General features: G+C 36.1%; 1 protein-coding gene across 4 annotated transcripts in view; it reads right to left on the bottom strand.

Moving 5' to 3' along the window:
* Nucleotides 1-20,537, bottom strand: part of ADAM22 (ADAM metallopeptidase domain 22) — a 243,441-nt gene that overhangs the window by 54,353 nt on the left and 168,551 nt on the right. For all 4 annotated transcript variants that reach the window (XM_055590596.1, XM_055590595.1, XM_055590593.1 and 1 more), the window contains exons 8-17: nucleotides 18,370-18,440; nucleotides 16,792-16,866; nucleotides 14,810-14,881; nucleotides 13,817-13,983; nucleotides 12,296-12,380; nucleotides 11,202-11,292; nucleotides 9,478-9,529; nucleotides 6,002-6,101; nucleotides 4,870-4,941; nucleotides 4,562-4,654 (exon numbers count right to left, since the gene is read on the bottom strand). In XM_055590596.1, coding sequence (XP_055446571.1) covers nucleotides 4,562-4,654; nucleotides 4,870-4,941; nucleotides 6,002-6,101; nucleotides 9,478-9,529; nucleotides 11,202-11,292; nucleotides 12,296-12,380; nucleotides 13,817-13,983; nucleotides 14,810-14,881; nucleotides 16,792-16,866; nucleotides 18,370-18,440 — 878 coding nt within the window. The remainder of the gene's footprint in view (nucleotides 1-4,561; nucleotides 4,655-4,869; nucleotides 4,942-6,001; nucleotides 6,102-9,477; nucleotides 9,530-11,201; nucleotides 11,293-12,295; nucleotides 12,381-13,816; nucleotides 13,984-14,809; nucleotides 14,882-16,791; nucleotides 16,867-18,369; nucleotides 18,441-20,537) is intronic.

The raw sequence follows: 20,537 nt of genomic DNA, 5'->3' as shown, positions 1-20,537 counted from the left end.
AATACTTTGGCCATCTGATGCAAAGAGCCAACTCATGGAAAACACCCTGATGCTGGAAAAGATTGAAGGCAAAATAAGAAGAGGATGGTAGAGGATGAGATGATTAGATAACATCACCAACTCAATGGACATGACTTTCAGCAAACTCTGGGAGATAGTGAAGGACAGAGGAGAGGGTGTACTGCAGTGTATGGGATCACAAAGAGTCAGACACGACTTAGCAACTGAACAACAACAACAAATAGGCCATAAAAATAAGGAAACAAGCAAGATAAGTTAATTTCATATACTCTGGTTCTCTTCCTCCTGGGAATTGCTACCAGCTACAATTCTAGAACTTCTGAGGTAGAAGTATAAGCAGATTTAAGGTACAGTTCATACAAGAGTGTAATGTTCACGAATTGTCAGGAAACTTCCAAAAATCAGCACGCTAAAGGAGGACTTGTGCTAAGTGCTGGGGTGAAGCAGTAAATCAACCCAAATCACTGCCCTCTTGGAATTTTCATATAATGAAAAGAGAAAATGAGTAAAGAAGTAAATAAACAATATTTTACAGAAGGAGTTCCCAAATCGTGCCTTGAGGACAATTTTGGTTACCTGTTTGCATTGTATATGAAGTTTTATTAGAACACTGCCACATATGTTTGCTTTTGTATTTTTGATGGCTGCTTTCAAAGAAAGAGTTGAGCAACTGACATAAAGACCTTATAACCCACAAATTTGTCCCTTTACAGAAAGTGTTTGTTAACTCTGACTTATAGATAAATTATTATAAACACATATTAAAAAAAAAACAAAAATACACATGCTTCCTCATTTTCTTCTTCTGATCTCTCTTTTTCATTCGCTCTTCTGCTTCTGACTCCTTTAGGAGCCCAGGGTGAGGTGAGAATGGAAGTATGGGGTAGAGAAAGTGGCAGAAAAGATCTTACTTTACTGGTAAAGTTGTGACTCATATTCTAAGATAGTTAACCACACCATTTTATTTTATGTATTTTAATTCTATTATTTTTGTACTTGCTCCTTTCAGTGATTATATCACAAAGAGCTTAATTCTATAAATCCAAGAAAAAAATGGCATAATTGACTGCATTTGATGGATCAGTCAGTTCAGTTGCTCAGTCGTGTCCAACTCTGAGACCCCATCGACTGCAGCACACCAGGCCTCCATGTCCATCACCAACTCCTGGAGTTTACTCAAACTCATGTTCATTGAGTTGGTGATGCCATCCAACCACCTCATCCTCTGGCATCCCCTTCTCCTCCCACCTTCAATCTCACCCAGCATCAGGGTCTTTTCAAATGAGTCAGTTCTTCGCATCAGATGGCCAAAGTGTTGGAGTTCCAGCTTCAATTTGATGGATGGGCAGACTTAAAACATTGAGGATTAAAGTGTATTCTTAGGAATCCCTAGACGGCAGTTAACGGAGAAGGCGATGGCACCCCACTCCAGTACTCTTGCCTGAAAAATCCCATAGACGGAGAAGCCCGGTAGGCTGCAGTCCATGGGGTCGCTCAGAGTCGGACAGGACTGAGCTACTTCACTTTCACTTTTCACCTTCATGCATTGGAGAAGGAAATGGCAACCCACTCCAGTGTTCTTGCCTGGAGAATCGCAGGGACGGGGAGCCTGGTGGGCTGCCATCTATGGGGTCGCACAGAGTCGGACACGACTGAAGCGACTTAGCAGCAGCAGCATTAGATGGCAGTTGGAGAAACTAACAGAATAAACAGTTGAGGTAGACAAAATGAAAAACTATGTTTCATATTTAGTTTGGTCTTCGTTTTTTAGAGAGTGCTTTCAGAGATCTCTGCCAGTGCCTTGCTTCTCTTAAAACTCTGCCAGAGACACAGTGGTAAAGTGGGAACAACAGAAACTGCTGCCAGCAGATCTGGGGTGTAACTGCACATTTATTCTTTACTAGCTGAGTGAGACTATGCAGGTTATTTCACTTCCCTGAGATTGGCATTGCTCAGCTGGAAAAAATCTAGATAATAATATCCATCCCCAAAGTGTAGCTATGAGCATTATCTAAGACAGCAGTCTCAACCAGAGGATATTTGGCAATGTTTAAGACATTGTGGTGTCATGACTTGGAGGGATGCTGCTGGAAACTAGTAGGTAGAAGTCAGAGATGCTGCTAAATAGCCTATAAGACATAAGACAGCCCTCACAATAAAGAACAATCTGGCCAAAAATGTCAGCAGTGCCACAGTTAAGAAACCTGGATACAGGATGATATACTTTGCAAGTACTTAGTACAGTTTCTGGCACACAATAGGGTATTAAATATGATAGGTTCATATTTTGCCCTCTCTTAACTCATTAGAGCCGATCAATCAGCAAAGAATCAGTAAGAGAATGCTGTGCATATTTATTCATTCATTCAGCAATTATTTACTGAAGTCTTGTTCCAATTACAGTCTAAGTGCCTGGCTCTGCCTCTGCAAAATGTACAGACTGGAGGGAAAGAAAGATATTATACCTTAGAAATAATATAAAATTATACCAGATTTTATATGAGAAAAGAAAAAATAGATTTCTTTGAGCAAGGTAAGCCCAAATTACCATAGTCTTGATATAAAGGCTTAACTATTTGGAGACAGGCATGAGGATGTTATTGGGAGAAGGAAAATAGCCAAGGTGTGTAAAGATGCTTTGAACAGTGATGTACAACACGCGAAAGGTGTTTTAATGTCTACAAAGATTTCTTTTGTTGCCTCAACAGCTAATACACAAGCTATTCCAAGTTGAGCATGAAAAGAAGGAGATGACACCACCCATATAGCAGAAAGTGAAGAACTAAAGAGTCTCTTGATGAAAGTGAAGTGAAGAGGAGAGTGAAAAAGTTGGCTTAAAACTCAGCATTCAGAAAACTAAGATCAGGGCATCTGTTCCCATCATTTCATGGCAAATAGATGGGGAAACAATGGAAACAGTGACAGACTTTATTCTGGGGGGCTTCAAAATCACTGCAGATGGTGACTGCCGCCATGAAATTCAACGACGCTTACTCCTTGGAAGTAAAGCTATGACCAACCTAGACAGCATATTAAAAAGCAGAGACATTATTTTGCCAACAAAGGTCCATCTAGTCAAAGCTATGGTTTTTCCAGTAGTCATGTATGGATATGAGAGGTGGACTATAAAGAAAGTTGAGCACTGAAAAATTAATGCTTTTGAATTGTGGTGTTAGAGAAGACCCTGTAGACTCCTTTGGGCTGCAAGGAGATCTAACCAGTCCATCCTAAAGGAAATCAGTCCTGAATATTCATTGGAAGGACAGATGCTGAAGATGAAACTCCAACACTTTGGCCACCTGATGTGAAGAACTGACTCATCTGAAAAGACCCTGATGCTGGGAAAGATTGAAGGCAGGCAGAGGATTAGATGGTTGGATGGCATCACCGATTCGATGGACATGAGTTTGAGCAAGCTTTGGGAGTTGGTGATAGACAGGGAAGCCTGGTGTGCTGCAGTCCATGGGGTCAGAAAGAGTCAGACATGACTGAGCAACTGAACTGGACTGAACTGAATTGAATACCTACTTGGATTTACAATAAAGGAAATGCATTATTCAAAGAATAGTTTCATTTAAATTATATTACATTATGTTATTATTATTAATATTATTCAGTTCAGTACAGTTCAGTTGCTCAGTCGTGTCCGACTCTTTGCGACCCCATGAATCGCAGCACGCCAGGCCTCCTGTCCATCACCATCTCCTGGAGTTCACTCAAACTCATGTCCATCTAGTCGGTGATGCCATCCAGCCATCTCATCCTCTGTCATCCCCTTCTCCTCCTGCCCCCAATCCTTCCCAGCATCAGAGTCTTTTCCAATGAGTCAACTCTTCGCATGAGGTGGCCAAAGTACTGGAGTTTCAGCTTTAGCATCATTCCTTCCAAAGAACACCCAGGGCTGATCTCCTTTAGAATGGACTGGTTGGATCTCCTCGAAATCCAAGGGACTCTCAAGAGTCTTCTCCAACACCACAGTTCAAAACCATCAATTCTGTGGCACTCAGCTTTCTTCACAGCCCAACTCTGACATCTATACATGACCACTGGAAAAACCATAGCCTTGACTAGATGGACCTTTGTTGGAAAAGTAATGTCTGTGCTTTTCAATATGCTATCTAGGTTGGTCATAACTTTTCTTCAAAGGAGTAAGTGTCTTTTAATACGTATATATTATAGCACATTAAATGGTTTCATTTAAAGTGCACGCTTTTCAGGGAGGCAGTACAAAGAGGACAAACTCTGGAGATTACAAACACACAGGCCCTAGCTCCTTATTTACTTGGTATATTTAATCACCATAAGCCTCAGTTTTGTCATCTGTTAGATGGGAATAAAAATAGTAACTACTCCTCACAAGACTTGTGAGACTCCTATAAAGCCTCTGGCACTTGTCACTCAAAATACATTAGGTCTTACTATTGTCTATTGTTATTTGCTTATATTTACCTTAAATATTAACTGTTTAAGTTATTGCCTTAATAACTTATCAAATATGTCCTCTTGTCTTTCAGTTGGTTATCAATGAACATTTATTTACCTTGCACTTTTTACAACAAAGACCATCACTGCATTGGGAGTCTTGAGTCAAGGTACATTTCTTACAACACTCTGCTCCTTCAAGGACACATTCCTAAGGAATATAAACATTTGGAAAAAATGAAAGTGGTGTTATTTTCCTGAAAGCATCAGGCTATTTTCCAAAATAAATGTACAGCCTCACAATTATCATCTTTGTTCCAGAAATTTTATGAAATTTCTAGGCACAACACTTGCTCTGTATGGTTCAGTGTGGATCTAGAATAACCCCAAATAACCTAAAAAAATCATCCAAACAGAAAGACTTACTGCTGGGGTCCCACAGTCACACTCCTCGCCAGTTTCAATGAAGCCATTGCCACACTCAGGAGGATCAAGAAGCTGTGGAATGAAAAACAGGAAGGGCACTAAAATGTAGAAAAATCAGCACCAAATATAATATGAGAGATCACAAGTGTCATAACTATACTTCTGGCCTGTCAGTCATTTCAAAATATATTTTTATTTTCCTAAGCTATAAAGTATGACTGTAGAATTTTAGAACTGGAAACTTCAGAAGTGTCTAGTATTGATTCATTTCAGACTTAATCATATTTTCATATAACACACACACACACTAGGGTCTGATAAGTGCCATCAAAGCAAAAAATGATCTAGGCATTGGCTAAAACAAAGCCAGATGGACTCCTAAGATTTCATTTCAAACAGGAGCAAGGAATTTGGAGTCAGAATGTCTGTATTCAAATCTTGGCTTAGCCATGTATCTTGGGCAAATGGCTTGCCATCTCAGAGCCCAAGTGTTTTCATATTTAAAACAATAATAACAATAATATTAGTTTCCATCTACATAATGAATTATTCTGACGATCAAATACAATTACCTGTGAAAAGCTCTGTATCAACTGTATTAACTTGTGAAACAAAGTTATTTTGTGGGCAATGAGGAAAACATCACAAAAATTAATAAATTCACTGATTTATTTAATATAAAATTCAGCTCTACCTATTAACATAGCTCTACAGAGAACAGCAGTAATAATTTGCCCCAGAGATAGGGATTAATGAGAGGAGAAATACCTCCTTTTCCATTAGTATGAATTATGATTCAGTATCCAAAGGGGAAAAAAAATGCATCAAGAAAATGAAAAGGAAATGCAAAGTAAAACCGTTTTTGTAAGCAAACCCTGAATCCTCATTTGGCTTTATGAAAAGAAAATGAACGTCTTTCAGAAAGCAAAACTCTAATTTATGCCTGCTTTTTATTCCCATCAGAATAGCCCATGATTAATTTAATTCAGAAATGCAGACATTCAGCATATCAAGAATACGTACATGTGAACCAAATTGAAAAGTTTCACTTATAAGACACAATGAATGAAAATTTGTGTTTATAAAATTTGAGAAAGATTAATAACTTAACAACTCTGATCACACTTATTACCTTAGAAGGTTTGTTGAAAAGGCAAGCACCACCTCCACTATTTAGGAAGTCATGATACTCTTCAATATTACACTGCGTAAACTTTTTAGGAAGATAATATCTATAAGAGAGAAGAAAGGCAATAGCTGGGTATAATTTCTGTCTCCCTTGTTTGTAGACTAGTTTTAAAATTTAACACTGTTAACACTGTACATTATTCCTAAAAATTAAATAAATAAATAATAAATTCCACTTATGCATAATATCTGCATGGAGAAGGGAATGGCAACCCACTCCAGTATTCTTGCCTGGAAAATCTCATGGACAGAGGAGACTGGTGGGCTACAGTCCATGTGGTCACAAAAGAGACACAACTTAGTGACTAAACAACAACAACAACAACACATTCTTCACTGGTGACTATTGGTAAATACGTGCTCAGTCAAATCCGACTCTTGGCGACCCCATGGACTGTAGCCACCAGGCTCTTCTGTCCATGGGATTTTCAAGGTAAGAATACTGGAGCGGGTTGCCATTTCTTCCTCCAGGGAACCTTCCCGACCCAGGGATCAAATCCATGTCTCTTGTATCTTCGACATTGGCAGGCAGATTCTTTACCACTGTGCCATCTGGGAAGTCCAGTGGTAGCTATAATTTGCTCTGCATTATCTGCATACCCATTCAAAGGAAACACACACCTACATATGTGTAATTTCCATCAAAGAGAGTTAGAAATAATTTATTCTACAATAAGTCTTTCCTAAATATTACATCTAGGCTGGAACCCAAACTGCAGAGCATTCTGGAAAACAACTGACCTGTAATCTATAAATGTGTCAAAGTTGTGACAATCAAAAATAGACAGGAATTATCCCAGACTGAAGAGACCAAAACCTGACTGTAATCAAAAAATCCTGATTCTGAAGTTTTTGCTAAAATGCCATAGTAGAAACAAAGGGCCAATCCTGAATGAGGGCTAAGAATTGGATGATTTTCTTGGTTGAATTGTAGTCCTATAGGAAGACACCTTTGTTTATAGAAATGTACATTTTTGTTGTTGTTGTTGTCTAGTCACTAAGTTGTGTTCAGTGTCCAGCTCTTCACGATCCCATGGACTGCAGCACACCAGGCCTCTGTCCCTCACCATCTCCCTGAGTTTGCCCAAGTTTATGTCCACAGAAAGTACATTAAGTTTAGCATTTTGAAGTGATAGGCACCATGGTAGAACTTATGATTCATTCTTCAAGTCTCAGATTGCTTCAAAATACTATATATATATATATATATATCTCCAAATAATATATATTTTTATAATATATATATTTTATATATATATATGTGTGTGTGTGTGTGTATATATATATATATATATACACACACCCCAAAATAATCAAGGGTCAATAGAAAAAGAAACCTGGCAAAAGAGCAAGTTGGTACTATGCATTAAGAATTTTCAGAATGTGAAATAGCTTTAAATCTAGGAATTTTACTTTAAGAAATTTTTCTTGAGGAATTAATTTGCTATGTGTGCAGAGCTGTCTAAATAAAGATATTTATGGTGGCACAATTTATAGCAGCAAATAATATGAAAATAACCTAAATGTTCAACAGAAAACTGTTAACTAAACCATGATATATTAATAAAACTAAAATACCATGTAGTTACTAATAATCATAGTGTTAAAGAATGAAGACTTAGAAAAATGCTGACTCTATAATGTTAAGTAAAAAATGAATAAACAGCTATAACCAGTATAATCCAAATTGTATAAAACAATAAAAATGGAAAGAGAAAAAATACAAAACTACTGGATTTATTTTATTTTTTTGGCTGCACCTCATGGCATGCAGGATCTTATTTCCCAAACAGGGATCAAAACTTTGCCTTCTGGCAGTGGAAGCATGGATGGCCAAGGAATTCCCAAAACTACTAGGTTTAAACAAAACTATTTTAACGTTCTGTTAACAGGGGCTTCCTTGGTAGCGCAGCTGGTAAAGAATCCACCTACAATGCAGGAAAACCCAGTTCAGTTCTTGGGTTGGGAAGATCCCCTGGAGAAGGGACAGGCTACCCCCTCCAGTATTCTTGCCTGGAGAATTCCACGGACAGAGGAGCCTGGTGGGCTACAGTCCATGGGATCTCAAAGTGTAGGACAGGACTGAGCGACTAAGCACAGCACAGCACATTTTAATATTAACCATAGTTATCACCTGATGGCAAGAAAAGAGGTGGTACAAATTTTATTTTCTGTATTTTTCAAAACTTGTTTTACACTGAGCTTTTTATAAAAGTGAAAACACAATCAAGATAAGAATGAATAGGTTTTTATAAAAATCTCTCCCCCTAGCCTGTGCACTTATATTCCCACTTCTTAGCATAATGGTTAATGTTTAAGTGAATTAACTAATGGAATTTACAATTATTTACTGTAAACTCATTTATCAAGTATTTCATGTCAAACCCTCCATATAAAGCCATACTGAGTTTAAATTGTCTGAACAACTTCCTTATTCTGAAATAATGCCATTTGTAGCAACATGGATGGAAATAGAGATTATCATAGCAAGTGAAGTAAATCAGAATAAGACAAATACCATATGATATCGCTTATATGTGGAATCTAAAATATGATACAAATGAACTTATATACAAAAGAGAAACAGACCCACAGACACAGAGGTCACCAGAGGGGAGAGGGTATGGAGAAGGGATGGATTGGGAGTTTGGGACTGGCAGATGTGAATGCATGCATGCTAATTCACTTCAGTTGTATCCAACACTTTGCGACCCTATTCTTTAGGCAATTTTCTAGATAAGAATTCTGGAGTGGGTTGCCATGCCCTCCTCCAGGGGATCTTCTTGACCCAGGGATTGAACTCACATCTCTTGCGTCTCCTGCATTGGCAGGCAGGTTCTTTCCCACTAGCACCACCTGGGAAGCCCTGGGATTAGCAGATGAAAACTATTATACAAGGAGTGAATAAACAGCAAGGTCCTACTGTATAACACAGCGAACTATATTCAACATCCTCTGATAAACCATAACAGAAAAGAATATGAAAAAGAATGTACATATATGTGTAACTGAATCACTTTGCTGCACTGCAGAAATTAATGCAATATTGTAAAACAACTATACTTCAATAATCTTTAAAAAAGAAAGCAATTCTTCAAAAAAAATTATTATATTTACCTGAAGTTGATGGAATCATTTATCCTGCATGGCCCTGACTCACCATATTTCAAAGTCCTATCCCCCCCTAAAAAAAATCTTTGACTTACTAGCTTAATAGACAGCAATTGTTTTCATAAACAAAAGACTATTTTGTGAAAATCTATTTCCTACAGAGTCACTGAGAAAATCAACTGCCAAGTTTGTCTTAAATCCCGACGGGTAGGGTTCCAGGCAGTAACTTATTGACTGCCATCCTCCTAAGAAGACAACAGTACAGTAGAGAAAGGAACAGTGAGTTATTTTTAAATAGAAGTGGCTCACCCAGTGTCTCCCATTATACATCCAGACCACGTGTCCTCACATTTACACTCACCTAAGAGAAAATGAATACATACACCTTGTTACAAAGTGAAAACATGTGCATTAGAGTAGTTACTATTTTTAAAAGTATATGTTCACTTTATTCCTTATGTATATTTACAAATCAGTAAAGGATTAGTCCTCTAATTTTCCTCACATTTGAAGTGTTTTATGCTATGCATAACAACAAAAATCTACTTTGACTCTATTGAGATTATATAATTTCTACTAAAAGTCTTTTGAAAAATGTTAACAAGTGGCCATATTTTTAAAGCACTAGTTAAAATGGCTTAACAATCAAATAGCAATGAAATAGTGATGCATGACCACAGGATTTTGGTTTCATAGGTTTTTATGGAAATTCCTGTAATTTCTCATCCATTTTTAAAACCTCTGCACTCAAGGTTGCTGGTAGGAGGCAGTACAGTATATTGGTTAAGCAGCAGAGTCTTAGAATCAGATACACCTGGGTTCAAAATCTGGGTATACCACTTAATATGTGTGTAATCTTGGAGACATTACCCTTTTAAAATCCAGACACTTTATGGATCTTCATTATCAGCTGATAATGAATACCTTGCAGGACCATCTTGAGGATTAAATGAGCATCTAGATGTAGATAATTCTGGCATTCAACTGTCTTTTATGGAGTGGGCACTTCACAAATGGTAATTTTTGATGTTGTTGTTTAGTCGCAAGTTGTGTCTGACTCTTTTGTGACCCCATGGACTGTAGCCCACCAGGCTCCTCTGTCCATGGATTTCCCAGGCAAGAATACTGAAGTGGGTTGCCATTTCCTTCTCCAGAGGATCTTCCAGGCCCAGGGATCAAACCCATGTCTCCTGTATTGGCAGGCAGATTTTTTAGCACTGAGCCACAAGGCAAGCCCATAAATGGTAATATAAACAATCATATTTATGGCATTTGTTGCTAAAATAATAAATACGATTATAGTCAAATTACTTCCCTGGTGGCTCAGATGGTAAAGCGTCTGCCTGCAATGCCAGAGACCCAGGTTCGATCCTCGGGTTGGGAAGATGCCCTGGAGAAGGAAATGGCAACCCACTCCAGTACTCTTGCCTGGAAAATTCCATGGATGGAGGAGCCTGGTAGGCTACAGTCCATGGAGTCACAAAGAGTCGGACACGACTGAGTGACTTCACTTTGACTATAGTCAACTTACTCCAAATATATAGTGCTCGATCATTCTGGTAAAGTAACTTTACCCACTGGGAATATATATTCATCATAGATGTTAAACCTAGCATATTTTATTAGGCCCATATTTTACTGAGCCCTTTATCAGATCTGATTCTGCAGGCAAATTCTACCTCTGTAGCAATAGTAAGAGATGTTTTAAATAAACAATAATAAAGCATATACCTTAAACCTCTATGCCGAGATCATTCAAAATTACCAAACTGAACTTATGTCCTTAAAATTCATAGTTTAATTTAACAACATCTGGCTTTAATGTTTATTATACATGGAGGAAATTTCATGTGTGATGCAAATATTAACATTTGTATTACTTTTGGAAAAAAACATTTTGTGCCCAGGCTATCTTTATACTATTACTCAAAATCTTTTGATTAAACAACTGAGTTAAAGAATTTCATTCTGCAAAATATTTTACAGATAGTCTCTTTTAAATATAACTAAACCACACATGTACTTAAACTTACCACTTGCTAACTTTCTTTTGTCTGAGATAATACCAATATTATGGGCTAACGACTGGGCAAGTGTAACTGCCATTAAGTCCGTTTTCCCAAACTGAAAAACAAAAATAAAATACTTATAAGTGCAAATTATTTTTTATTTAAAATGAACCAGGGAACATGTCACAATATAACTGAAAAAAAAACTTCTAAGCATTTTATTTAGCAGAGGTTAATACATAATAGCTAGTGCTGAACTATGGAGCATTAAGGAAGAGGTAGTAAGAAATAATTCCATGTTTGACTGAGTCTTGTAGAGAAGAAACCAGAGAATCATCAACTTCCAGATTTGGAAACTTAAATCTAATTTTTGAGTCCAAATTTCACCAGTGGCATTTCTGAAAAGCTTCATACTTGTATACAATTAAGCCAGTCATCCAGTTAATAGAAAATAAAATAATTTATTTTGAACTTGCTCATCTTTGTTTGTCTAATAGCACTTCTTCTAAATTCCCCAAATTAAATAGAACTTGGCTTTAGAAAACAAACAGTATGAGTTAGAGGTGGTGCTGATGATGTTCGGTCAAAATAAACTTGAAAGCATCTAGGCATATTTCTTTTCAATATGTAGCCTCTCAAAGATTCAGGTATTTTTCTTTTAGATCACTTCTATCAGGTTTTTGCCCGAGGGGTAGAAGTAACCCTTTGGAAAACTGTCTATTTTTTTCCTCCAAAAAATTGCCAAATATTAAGGAAGAAAATTTTCAACTGAGTTGTTAAGTAGCAATCCAGTGTTTCAGGGAATTTCTCAATTCTCTGGAAAATCAGTCAAAGTGATAAATAGGGTCTTATTTTCAAGAAAGGTATAGATTTTCTCTATATAATCAGCATATTCCTGAGCCTGGAAATTATTCTGAGTAGAATATGAACAGAATTATCCAATATTATCTTCCATTATTTTCCTATTCTGTCCTCGGGTCATTTGCAGTAACCAGGTTGGCTGTTAATAAAATAACAATATCTGGACTATATAGAATACTGAGAAATTGTCCCTTAAATATTAGGAAAACATCGTCAGCCATCATACCACTTTGTATTGTACAGATGTTCACACCTACTTCATTCACGCCTCCTCCTTTCAGCAACGAGCAAATCCCACCAATATAAGCTGCCCCGCTCCGGCTACTCTCAAATTGACTTCCCCTTTTAGAAAAGGAAATGAAAAAGGCTTACTGCTCACAGCTCAAATATTATAGCACCTCTCATTATTAATTTACCATGTTTATTTTATCAATACACATACATTTCTATACTGTATATTCTGGAGGTAAGGGAAGAATATGAAAATTGTTCACACACATAACCAAAAGAAAAAGTTTTTGAGGAATGTTTCCCATTGTGATTAACAAATATCTTAAATAGAACTATACCTCTTGAAAAAGAATCTCTAACATCATTACATGTATGTGGTATTTCTGTCAAAAATGCATATAACTTGAATCTCACAATGAGAAAACATCAGCCATTCTCACAATGAGGAACATTCTATAAAATAACTGGTCTAAACTCTTCAAAAATGTTAACTTCAAAAGAGACAAAGAAAGGCTGAGGAAATACTACAGATTAAAGGAAACCAAAGAGACATGATGATTAAATGTAATGTGTGATCCTGGATTAGATCTTAGATTTGGACAAGGGGAAGGAGTAGCAAGCTATAAAGTAATATTGAAACAATCGGTGAAATTTGAATTCAGACAGTGGGTTAGATAAAAACATTGTACTGAGGTTAAAGTTTCTGGTTTTGAGAGTTTACTGCAGTTATATAAGAGAATGGGTTTATTCTTAGGGAATATACACAAGTATTTAGTAGTAAAGGCCCAATAACTAAATGTCTCCAACTTACTCTCAAATGGTTCAGGGGAAAAAAATACACACACACACTGAAAGAGAGATGGATAGATGAAAGGAAGAAAGAAGAATACAAAGAAGAAAATTATAAAACAAATGGAGTAAATTATGAACAACTGATGAATCTGGGTAAAGGGCATATGGAATTTCCTTGTAGTGTAGTATTCTTGCAACTTTTCTGTAAATTTGGAATTGTATAAAATAAAAAGCTACCTCAAAACTACACTTTTCCTTGCATTTATAACTTTCTTCAACAGCTCTGGCTTTAGATGATTTTATATTAAATATACATGTTATCCCCCAGAACAAACCATAAGAGTAAGAAAAAGTAAAACATAAAATATACTCTAGAGATACTAAGCTCTCCGTTAGACCAAAAACAAAGAGAAAATTAGCATTTAAAAGACAGCAATTTAAAGAATATAATTATTCTGTTGTTAAGAATATGAGAACTCCTTATGAGAATTAATGGTACTTTCACTCAGTAAATGCTCTGATTAGAGCTCTTGAAAAATGAAATATACATGCAATAATAAAATAACTCAAAATTAAACCTATTGAATATTCGTGACAATTTCAAACAATCTGTGGTTTAAAACTTCTTTCAAATATATCTGCTACATCAAATCCTAATTGCATTATGCAGTACAAACAGTACATCTCATCACAAGTAATAAGAGTATTCAACATGGAATGAAGAAAAGTAATAAATCATTAGAAAAGTTACGTACGAAAAAAGGTGAACTGCATCACTTTTCTCTTTGATAAAATCCCTCCTGTATTTCATAAACTCACGTAGTGTGATCAATGGATTTTCAGATATGGCAAACTTGTTGTCAGCCGCCCAGGTTTCCATGGCAACCAATACTATCCTTGTCTTAAGTTGGTCTTTATATATCTAGTATATTAACAAAATGAACACACCAGCTATACACATGGAAAAAAAATCAAATGATTTATGAACAGGCCTACAAAGCTCCTCTTATGGAAAATCCTGTAGCTTTAGTGAAATGTGAGAAACTCCACTATTTTTAAGGGAGTTAATTGTTTTTCTAACTTACACGTTTCCTTTGAGTAATAAGAATCCAACCGTTTACCAAGTAACACCCAAAGAAAAGAGTACTAATTAGATATAAAATACCCCTTTTTGATAGACATTTGCACCCTTACTCAAGGTCTCCCCAGAGTCCATTTTCTGGCACCCTGTAAGATTCAGGCTTTCTTGAGTTTCCCTAGTAAAAAAGGGAACATTCTCCGAGGAGATGATTTCTGTACTCTCTGACTGGCCTTAAACTCATGGGGAAGGTACGGCATAGACTTGCCAGGGAAATTGGCAAAGTAGGTACAGTAGAACTACTTATTTGCATTATTCCCGCAGCACCAGGCACTCTTTTGAAAAGGTACAGCTGTTTTTTTTCATTGTTAGAAATACGCTGTGAATATCTTTGTTAGGGGCTAGGACTCAACTTTTTATTTTCCAGTGTGAAAAATACAGGAAAAAAAAAATTTAGCCATAAAGGTGTATCTCTGACCTCTTCTTTTTATCATCTTCCCAGTCAGAGATCAAAGTTAAATAAAGTTCATGACAAAGTTACCACGGATTTACAGGACACCTTGGCTAAAGTGCAATTTAGGGCAGTGAAAATATAAGAATATTATCCAGTTTATTACCAATCAGGAGATAAAATTCCTCTGTGGCAATTTTGAATCGGGTTCATACTTACTAAATCTGCCATGTTCACCACAGATTTTGCATACGTATTGGTGAGTACCACTGAAAGCCGATGCTTTTTAAACTGAAAGCAAAAGAAAACAAGTGAAGGACTTCAAGGTCATCAACCAATGCTCATCTCAGCAGAGGAAACACGGTATAACTAAAAGGCCTTTAAAGTTTTCTGTAAAAAAATTCAAGAGTTGACACCTAATTTTTTAGATACTGCGAAGTCTGTGGCAAGGCTCCTAAAGTTTGAGGCCTCACAGATCTTTGAGATAAAATAAAAAATACCCATTGCATCCATTTCAAAAGTTTATTTTTTTGTCACAAGATTATTATTCAAAATGAGAACATATATGAAAGTTATCAATGAATTGCAAGACATACAAATAAAAGTAGGGTGAAAGCCAGAAAAAGTGAATGTGAATAATGCTGAAAGTATGAAAAGTTCCACAAGGGTTACTCAATAAAGAGAAGAAACCTCTAATGGTCACAAGCAGGTGACTTACGGCTTGATGTGAACAACATGTATCTTTGGTTTGACCTCAAGGCTGTTTTAAAACTCAAGACATATCATGTAAAATCTGGTTTCTGGCTTCATTTAAAATCAGTATCCACACATGGTAATAACTGGCAAGGGCTGAGAAGCAGTCACTCCTATTAGATAGACAGACCATGTGACTTCTCTTTTGCCATAGACCTGACCCTTCCCTATTGTTTTATATCTGGCTCACTTCAAACTATCTGCCTATATAGATGCTTACAGACATTTGAATTTATGATATCCTGAAATGTCCAAAATATGTGTTTTTACAGCTTATTCTGTAAAAATCTTAGGAAAACTAACATTCACAAAATTAAATTGGTAGAAATACAAAACTCAGTCCTACCATAAACAAGGAAGAAGCACTAATTAATAATAATTATTATTAATAATTAATTAAAATCTCTATTAGCTTAATCATATTTAAACAAATGACACATTTTCTCCCAAATAAATAATTCAAAGTAAATTAAAATGTATATGTACCTGAAATTAAGTAAAATTCAACAAAGTGCATCACTGAATATATTTAGTTTTAAACTCTAGTTACATGAAACAATTATAAATTTAAAAAATTTATTTAAAAAAAAAAATAAATATAATTCACTGATGTGCAATGAATGTAACCAGGCTGATTATAATATGCCCATGAATTGAGTATAAAACATGCCCATAAACTACATAAGCTTTTCTTTTTTTTATTTTATATTAGAGAATATTTTGATTAACAATGTGTTAGTTTCATATATACAACAAAGTATATAGATACATATACATGTATCTATTATTTTTCAAATTCTTTTCTCATTTAGGTTATTATAAAATATTGAGTTCCCTGTGCTATACAGTAGGTCCTTGTTGGTTATATATTTTAAATACAGCAGTGTGCACAGATTAATCCCAAACTCCCAATCTATCCCTCTTTCCATCTTTATCCTCTGGTAACCATGAATTTTTTCTCTAAGTCTGTAAGTCTGTTTCTGTTTTGTAAATAAGTCTATAAGCCTTTCCAAATGGTTTACTGCACAGCAAAAGAAAAACAGAAAAAAATGCTTTTATTAGGATAAAGCTAAACATTGCAAATTAAAGTGTCACATTATTGTTGCTTCACTTTTTCAATTATAAAATGGAAGTTTCCCTTTTTTTTTAACCTTGCCATTTTAGTAAGAGAAGATATTAGCCCCTACATTAACTAAGCAAATCCAAGGAGTTAACATTATGAATCGCAGAAATATTTTTGGAACTTCACAAAATACTGTGAATTGATTTACCTAAGAGTGTTTTCCTGTTTACAGGTTGTTGCTAGCTAACAGAAATGTTTGATTATACAAATACCTTTTCCAGGTTACAACTTTATAGGCTTCTTTCTTCTAAACATATTTCTGCACCCACCAGTTTTATGCTAGGCATGGGCAAGTTCAAACAACACAAAATTCAGCAAACCTTACCATGAGATGATCATTCACAATCATCAGTTCAATATATTTGGTTTCCTCCTCTACATTACGAGGATATCGACGAAGCTGCAATATAATAAAGGAAACAGCACATAAATAAGCCCTGGTAACTTGGCTGTGGGAAACTTATGTTACACATTAGGTCCTCAGACATGATCCATCTTAGAACTGAAAGTCTGTACCCTTTTACTAATCTCTCCCTTTTCCCCCACTGCCTAGCCCCTGGCAACCATGTTTCTACTCTGTTTCTACCTGTTTTTGTTTGTTTGTTTTGTGTTTAGATTCCACATGTAAGTGATACCATGCCATATTTGTCTATCTCTGCCTGGCTTATTTCACTCAGCTTAATGCCCTCCAGGTCCATCCATGTTGTTGCAAATGGCAAGATTTCCTTCTTTATTAAGGCCAAGTAATATTCAACTGTGTGTCTCAGGGACAAGACTTCTAGGTCAGAATCCCAGCTCCATTGCCAGGTAACCCAGTGTAACCATGGGCTAGTTTCTTAAGTCTCTTATGTTTCAATGTCTTTAAAATAGGCAGAACCCCGGCTCCATTGCCAGGTAACCCAGTGTAACCATGGGCTAGTTTCTTAAGTCTCTTACGTTTCAATGTCTTTAAAATAGGGATAATGATGATGCCTTCCTCAAAAAATTGTTATGAGGATTAAATATGTTAATACAATTGCCCATGGTGAGTACTCAAAATATTTAGCAATTATTATTCATGTTAGAAATCTGTCTGTAAACACATTTTACTTCATACTTACTAAACATATATTAAAAAGAAAATACCTGGTCCCTTCAACTGCTTTGTCTTACTAGACGCTTATTTCTCTCATCCTGTTTTTATGTCATACACACACCTACACCAACTACCACCACAACTGTGATGATATCTTAATTCTGATGACCAGAGTTTTTATTTTGTATAAACCATTTACCAGATCTATGATTCTGGGCAAGTCATGTGCACATTTCAGAGACATCTATTATTTTTCCTGTGAAGGGATAATAATAGTACCCACTTCATGTGGTTTAAAGCATTGTACAGTAAACAATAAACTGCTATTATTATTAAGTTCAATATGCATTGAACATTCATAAAGCAGACATTCTGATTTTATATCCTAGACTCCAGAGTAGTTCAAGTGTGACAATAGCATTTTGCAGCTTTAAAACTTGATGGAGTCATTCTTAAGAGGGTATTCTTAAGGGGATAAACATAAGGGCTTGTACCATCCAAGCAGACTTCATGATGTGGTTGGTATATACTCTGGCAAGGAAGGAGGCCTATGATAGAAACAGCCTGAGATGCCACAGAAGTGGCCCCATAATCCATCTGTATGACGAGTGTCCATATTATCGCCACTATCTTGAGTGTTTTTTGAGTCTATGAAATAATATGGCCCTGACTCCACTGTACCTATGAATGTGTCACCCGTGCTGTTTACCACACTGTGGCAAATGCCTGAAACTAATTCTTACCTCTTACAGACTTAATGTAGATTAAATTGACTGGCAGTGGCCAAATGTTTTTAAAATATTGTGACATATACCTGTGAATACATACCTGCCGTTTACTCCTTTTTGGTCTTGGCTTCAAAATAAATTTTGGTGGAGTGATATTTACTTGTTGGAATTCTAAAAGGAAACAAAAGTTAATTTAACTTAGTGCCTTTGCCAGGTTTCTTTCATGAAGGGCAATCAAACTTCTACCAGCCCTAATCAGTATAAATTTACTTTAATCAACAATGATTATTATAATTATAATTTATAAATTATATGATTATACATAATTATTATTAATTTTATAATGTAAATATCACACTTAATGAAAATATAGAACATTAATCTAGGCAATTACATTTATATTAATATAAATAAACATACCACAAAGGAATACAATTCAAAAAAATCTCAAGCATTATTCCAGTTTTAATTTATCTCAAAATTTTTCTCATATTTCTCTTATAAATACCATCATATTTTAATGGGAAATCATCCAAATAGCCACTTGACCTTCCCTTCCACCACCGCTGCTGCTGCTGCTAAATTGCTTCAGTCGTGTCCGACTCCGTGTGACCCCATAGACGGCAGCCCAACAGGCTTCCCCGTCCCTGGGATTCTCCAGGCAAGAACACTGGAGTGGGCTGCCATTTCCTTCTCCAATGCTTGAAAGTGAAAAGTGAAAGTGAAGTCGCTCAGTCATGTCTGACTCCTAGCGACCCCATGGACTGCAGCCCACCAGGCTCCTCCATCCATGGGATTTTCCAGGCAAGAGTACTGGAGTGGGGTGCCATTGCCTTCCACCACTAGCCTTCACTAAAGAATGACACACCAAAGGCTGGTGAAGATGTGGAGCAATTAGAACTCTCGTATAATGCTGAGAGTATACAATGGTATGACCACTTCAGGAAAAGGTTCAGAGATTCTTCATTCAACAGTAATTCTTAAATTGTGGTCCTTGGACTAGAGGCATTAGCATTACCTGAGAACTTGGAAAAGTAAATTCTCATAACTCACCCAAGATGTACTCAATCAAAAGCTCTAGAAATTTGTGCAGCCACTATGAAAAGCATTATGAATATTTCTCAAAATATCTAAATAGAAATACCATATGATTTTAACAATCCTACTTCTAGGCATATAGCCTAAGGAATTTAAATCAGGATTTCACATTAGTGTCTGCATGCCCATGTTCACCGCAGCATTATTGACAGCAGTCAAGATACAGAAGCAACCTAAATGTCCATCAGTGGATGAATGGATAAAGAATATATGGTATATACACATAATGGAATATTAATCAGTCTTATAAAAGAAAATCCTGCCATTTGCAACAACACAGGTGAACCTAGAGGACATTCTGTTAAGTGAAATAAGCCAGACAAAGAAGGACAAATACTACATAATACCATTTACATGAGGAACCTAAATTGTCAAACTCAGAGAAACAGTGATTAGAATGGTGGCTGTCAGGGGCTGGGAGGAGGCAATATGAGGAGTTACTAGTCAAAGCGGACAAAGATTTAGTTATCCAAGATGAATAAGTCTTCGAGAGCTACTGAACAGTTAGGTGCCTACAGTTAACAATACTGTATCGTATACCTAAAAATCTGCTAAGAGGTTAGATTTTATGTTAGTAGTTTTTATCATCATCACCATAAATAGTGTAGGAGGAAACTTTTGGAATGGATGAATATGTTTATGACATAGGTTGTGGTGATTTCATGAATGTATATTTACCTCCAAACTCATCAAGTTCTATACATTAAATATATATAGCCTTTTGTATATCAATTACACCTCAATATAGTGGCTGAAAAAAGTAGCCTGACGATGAGGCCATGAATCTGTGTTTACCAAGCCCTCCGGGTGATTCTGATAGATGCTGAAGCTTGAGAACAATATTATAAAGTTAAAGATATACTACCTTGTGACCCAGTTATTAAACTCACAGGTATTTGATAGAGAAATATAAATGTGTGTCCCCAAAAAAGATTTTTACAAGAATGTTCATAGTTGTTATATTCATAATAGCCCCAAACTAGAAGCAATTCAAATGTCCTTCGACAGAAGAGATGAAACATTGTGCTATATGCATACATAAGGACATACTCAGTAATCAAAATAAAGAACTATTGCTGCCTTTGACAACATAGATCTCAGGCCTGTGCTAATAAGGAAAAGAAGCTGAATATGATGAATGAGTCCATCTGTATGAACAAGTGAAACTAA

Source organism: Bubalus kerabau, chromosome 8, assembly GCF_029407905.1.
Source record: "Bubalus kerabau isolate K-KA32 ecotype Philippines breed swamp buffalo chromosome 8, PCC_UOA_SB_1v2, whole genome shotgun sequence".
Classification (NCBI taxonomy): domain Eukaryota; kingdom Metazoa; phylum Chordata; class Mammalia; order Artiodactyla; family Bovidae; genus Bubalus; species Bubalus kerabau.
Note: the sequence above shows the minus strand (reverse complement) of the source record. Positions and strands in the feature narration are given on the sequence as shown.